Source organism: Crocodylus porosus, unplaced genomic scaffold (assembly GCF_001723895.1).
Source record: "Crocodylus porosus isolate Cpor-Errol unplaced genomic scaffold, CroPor_comp1, whole genome shotgun sequence".
Classification (NCBI taxonomy): Eukaryota; Metazoa; Chordata; order Crocodylia; family Crocodylidae; genus Crocodylus; species Crocodylus porosus.
The window spans coordinates 22204555-22209972 of record NW_017728910.1 but is presented as its reverse complement, the minus strand read 5'-3'; the positions used below and the strand labels follow the sequence as shown (position 1 = coordinate 22209972).

General features: G+C 62.8%; 1 protein-coding gene across 2 annotated transcripts in view; it reads right to left on the bottom strand.

Moving 5' to 3' along the window:
• EPHB3 (EPH receptor B3) overlaps positions 1-5412 on the bottom strand; it is a 40442-nt gene extending 35030 nt beyond the window's left edge. For both annotated transcript variants that reach the window (XM_019532803.1, XM_019532804.1), the window contains exon 1: positions 5321-5412. In XM_019532803.1, coding sequence (XP_019388348.1) covers positions 5321-5381 — 61 coding nt within the window. In that variant the 5' untranslated portion in view covers positions 5382-5412. The remainder of the gene's footprint in view (positions 1-5320) is intronic.
• Between the last annotated feature and the right edge of the window lie 6 nt (positions 5413-5418).

Sequence of the window (5418 nt, the reverse complement as noted above, 5' to 3'; positions counted from 1 at the left end):
GGCAATGCTGCTGCAGCTGCTGGCACCGCGAGAGGGGGATGTCCTCGCCAGCAGGCTGCGGGGCAAGGTCCTGCACAGCCGCTGTTCCCAGCTCCGGGGCGGCGGGGAAGTGGCTTCCCTACTCCATCTGGGTGCAGGAAGAGCTGGCGAGGGGGGGAGGGAAGAGCCTCCTTTAAACCTTTGATTTCCATTCATATGGAAGCAGCTCAGCAGGGCCCAATCCCAGCCCAGTGCCTATTGCTTCCTGCATGAAGGGAAGTCCAGGGGCTGCTGGCACTGCTGCGGTAGGGGGTAGGAAACAGGTGTGCATCAGCTGCTTCGAGGACACAGAGCCCATACGCCCAAGAACATGCATGCAAATTCCCCATTGACGGGCACGGGACAGCACATGGGGAGGGTGGGGAGCCTGTCAAATTCCTGCCCTTCCCCCTTGCAGGCAGCCCCAGGACACCAGCTCCACAAACCTCCCACCCCGGCACAGCGCGGTGCCAGCGCCAACTGCCCTGGTGGCACTTCGCATTCGTTTGAAAGCACCCTGTAGCCAAACCGCTGCCCCCACGCTACTGTCCCACCGGCCAGCCTCCCCTTCCCCTGGCTTGCTCCGTCCTCTGCATTCAAGCAGTAGGACACCTGACCCTGAAGGCAAGCAGGGACAGGAGAGTTCAAGGGTGGGCTGAGCCACAAGATGAGCGGCTGCAGGTACAACTGTTCAGATGTGCTCTGCTTCCAACAACCTCTTTGGAGGGAGAAGACAGAGCTTGGAGGGAACGCCCCATAGAAAGGGTATCCCACGAGCCCCAGCTGCAGCGCCATACCAGCAACGCAGCTGCCGAGAGCTGGCTATCCTCACGGTAGGGCTAAGGTTGTCACCTGTCCAGTTTTCATCCGGACAATCCAGGAATATGGAGTCTTTGCCCAGAATCCAGCGAAACTTGGACGCCTAATGTCCAGGAACAGGACTGGGAGGACGAGGTGGCAGTTCTCGGGGCACGAATTCATAGGCTACAAGGAGTTTCCAAAAGAGGTTCAACCCAGGTCCCACCTCCCCCATGGCCGGTAGCACACACACAAAATCATGCCATTTCCAGACTGGTCCAGGAATGGCTCCAGCAAAAAGGTGGCCAAAACGTTAGGCAGCTTGGCTTGCTTACAAAATGGCTCCCGATTCCCATCATGGCGAAGCAGCCACTGTCAGTCACGTTCGCGGCGGGCCGAGGAATGCCATCCGAGTTAGCTCACGGCCAGGCTGAGCTTGCCTTCCCTGCACACCTGGCCAGCGTGTGCAAACTTTGGGAGGGTGTTCCCGTCGGGCCAGGGCTGTCCCGACACCCCCGCCGAGCAACACGGGCTCGGAGCCCCCGACAAGCCAACGCTCTTCTTGCCGCCAGCCCCCACCAGCGGAGGTAGGAGGCAGGTCGTGACTGCAGCATGGGAGTCTGGGCTGTTTTCCACCCACTGCAACTCCCCAACAAAGTGGATCTCCCCGAAACGTGGCAGCCCCGTGACCGGCCTTGACTCAGGATGGGGGAATCCTTCTCCCCACAAAACAGCGGCTTCTTCAGGCCCAGCCCTGGCGCGAGGGGCACCAGAGCCCTACAGTGCGCAGGGCAGCAAAGAGGACGAATTCAAGGCTGAGAAGGGATTTTCCGCTCCATTGGCACTGGTTTTCCAGCGACGGGCAGAGTGCAAGCCCTATAGCGTCTGCACGCACCGCACCCCACCGCTCGGCCTCCCAGACGCACCCCACGGTGCAAGGGAACAGAGGGACGTCTTCTTCCCCAGCTAAGATTGCTGGTTGAAGGGGAAACAAAGGGCAGGGGAGTCTCCCAAGAGTCCAGGTAAATGAGCCACCCAGCAGAGAGAGTAGTGACAACTCCTAAGACCGCGGCCGTCTTGGGGACAACCGGGCGACTCCGATTTCCGTCCGCACAGCAAACCCAGGCTCAGAGCTTTTGGGGGACATCCCCAGTTTGGGAAGAACGGGCCTAGCGCGTCGGGGCTGGGCTCCCCTGGGCTGCACTCAGGCTCGTGCACCCTTCCCCCCGCGCTCAGCACCAAGGAGGAGTCCCTTAATCCCGACAAACCAGTTTGACTCAGCACAACAGGCACAGCTACAATTTTCAACAATACACGAGCCTGTGATTCAGATTCCTCCGGCCGTTTAATTAAATGCCGAGCTCCCATTTTCTAGCAGCGGCAGCAGCAGCCACTTCTCATGGCCAAAAAATGCAACTGACTGGTTTCCCCAAATTTCTGGTGAGATCAGTCATCAAAACAAAGCCAGGAGTTTGGGGACATTCCTTGAAACCGGAGGCCACTATTCGTGTCATGTGAGAGACACGCACACGTACCGACCCGGAGTTTCAGGCCCTGGGGCGGATGGGTGTTTTGTGCTTCCAACCCACGGGCTGAACTGCACTAGGCAAAAAAAAAAGACCCAGCGAACAATGGAAGCGCCAAAATTGCCGGCATGCAGCCGGCCCCTGAAATCTCAGTGCATGCGGCGCGCTCTCCCTTCTCGCTAAGTGTGCTCTGCCGGACACAAAGGAAAACCCCACTCCGCCCCGGCTCAGGAAACACGGACAAGAGGCAGCTTTCAGGAGCAAGGGAAGGGAGGTTGAGAGAGTCGGGGCAGCACCACAAAGCCCTACACGACGGGCCCTCAACCCTGGCCCTACCCTGAAGCATCAATAAAACAGCAGGGCTAACATCCATGAATCATGCCATCGAGAAACCAGCCGTTTCAGGAAAAAGCAATTCAACAAAAAGCACATCTCCCTGCCAAGAAAATAGCCAACCGTTTCTAGAAACAGGGCTGGGGAGGGAGAGCCAGGTCTGAATCAAACAGGGGTGCCTTGGTACGAGAACAACCACGGGGTCGTATTTATGGTCAACCTGAACAGCAGCGAGGCGCAACCGAAGAGGACTTGTCCCCTTCCCCTGTGCCAGCTGGAGAACGAACTCTCCACAACTTCATCTTCGTCGTGTCACTCTCCCCCAGCCCCCCAAGAGTCAGCAAACGTCCCCAAGGGTCTGCCTGGCTCATCCGCAAGCTCAGGGGTGCGCATGTAGGAAGGTGCGGGACTCTCTCTGGGATTTCTGACTCCAACCCTTCTCCCAGCTGGAAACAACACCTTGGCCTGCATGCGGTGACGTGGAGGCTTCCCACAGACCACCATGAACCCTCCCCGGAGAGAGCCGAGTGCCCCCTTTTGCAAGGCACTAACGATCTGGGGTTGCTGCCTGCTCCTGCCAGCTCAGAGCCTGGCACGGTCAGGCAGGCAGCTCCGTGCTGCCTCCGCACCCACGCAGGCCCCCCAAGGCCGACAGCTGGAAGTCACCACTGGAACCGAACCCGGAGAGAGCAAAGAGGAGAAATTTAGCCCATCTCGTCAGGCCGGGTCCCGTGCTTGGGCGTGCAGAGCTGGGCTTTGCGTGGAAGACAGGAGACGTTGCCCAGCCCAGAGGCTCTGGTGCCAGCGGCTGGGCGGGGAGCTGGCTCCAGGGGCCAGAGCCAGGCCTCCCCCTGCCGTGCTTGTGCGCACCCCGTGCTGAGAGCTTGCTCCCGTGTAGCCGGGCCCCAGCTCCTGACCACAGCGGGGCAAACCCGTCTCCTCCTTGCATTCAGATACTTGGCCAGAGAAAGCTGCTGCTGTTGCTTCTGGACAGAGCAGGCTGAGGCACTGCTGAACCGGAGAAGAAAACCACACTGTAACTTAAAACAAGTCCAGCGCCCTTGCAGGATCTGGAGAGAAACCATTTTCTCCCGAGCAACACAAAGCGCTCACTGAGCTCGGCTTCCCCCATCCCCAGAGTGCCCCGAAAAGAAGCCGGGCTCCAAGCCATCGACCTGGAGGACGGGGCCGGGGGGAGCCAGAGTTGCACAGTAACACCGGCAGTAGATCTGCACAGCCCCCAGGCCAAGATTCACCCCACACCAAAGGTGGGGAGGCCACAGGGAGCTGCAAATCCCCGGCACGAGGGGAGAGGAGGAGGTGGCAGCCCCGGTTTGGAGTACGTGCATGCAGATTTACTGCCCGGCTGGATTTACGACGGGCATTAAAATATCTGAACTAACGCGCACCCTGGATTTACAGCGACTGCTCCAACGCCCCGGTCCGTGCCAGGGAACCGCCGCGCCAGGGGCTGGAAACGCCAGGCGCAGCACCGCGCTGCCCCGAGACGGGCTCAGCCATCTCGGCTCCCGGGGAGGCCGAAACGGCTCGCGGCCTGGCCAGTCGGCCGTGCCACCTCCCTAGCCGCTCGCAGGTCCGGTCCGAACAAAAGCGGGGACAATGCGGGCACGAAGCGGCCAGCCCTCCGCCGACCTCGCGCTGCTGAAGCGGGACTGCTCGCCAAGGCCTGGTCAACAGCTGGAGCGTGACCTCCCCAGAAGGAGCATTCGGCCCTGTGACCCCTCCGCATGCTCAGGAAGCTGGGGAAACCCTGCGACTCCTAAGCCAAAGCTGTTTATTTTCCCTGTCCTGCTCCTCGCTCCGGCCGGCCGGGTTAAACAGCCAGCTCCCCAGCAACGACACCGGCGCAGCGCGCTGGCCGGGGATTCAACAGGAGGCGGAGGCCGCCGGGCAGCGGGCAAGCAGGGCGCCTGGCCCCGAGCGCGGCAGCCGGCCGAGCAGCACACCGCCTCGGGCCAGGAGGGCGCCGCTCCGGGCCCATGCCTGCAACTCGGGCAGCCCCGGCACGCGGCCCCACACCTGGACTCCCGAACGACGTCTGCGCACCTAGTTATTAACAGGACCGGTGCCGCGCCGTGCCCGGAGGCTCGTGACGGGCCCAGGAAACGCGGCCCCTGCCCGCAACTTCGCTGCCGGCTGCCCGGCCTTCAGGAATGTGCGGGCGGGCGAGCGCTCCCGCGGCGGCGTGCGGCACCATCGCTTTCAAACGCCCGAGCGCGGGGGACGAGGCCGGGAGACCTCTCTCTCCCCCGCGGCCGCAGCGGGGCGCGGAGGGATGCGAGGAGGAGGAGGGCCGGGGGCCCGCGCCTGTGTCCAAGCCGAAGACGTGCCCCTCGCGCAGGCGGGGACGCCCCATCCCGCGCCGACCAGAGCGGGCAGCGGGGCTTCGCTCTCGTCGCCAGCCCCGCTCCGGACGGCGCTTCCCCGCGGGCCAGAGGGGAACCAGGTCCCGAGACAAAAGCGGCTTTTTTCGGATTTGGGGGTTTCGGCAAGCGGAGTTGCACAAACTTCTCGCGGCCCCGTCCCGGGGGCAACAGGGCGGGCTGGGGAAGGGGAGGAAGCGGCGCAGCCCGCCCCGCCGCCCCTTCGGTCGCAGCCTGCTGACGGCGCGGCGCCGCACCCACCTTCCAGTGCCCGGCAGGCGCCGACCAGCAGCAGTAGCAGCACCGGGCGCGCTGCGGCCATGGCGGCCCGTCCCTGCGCTGCGGCTCCGCGCTCCCGT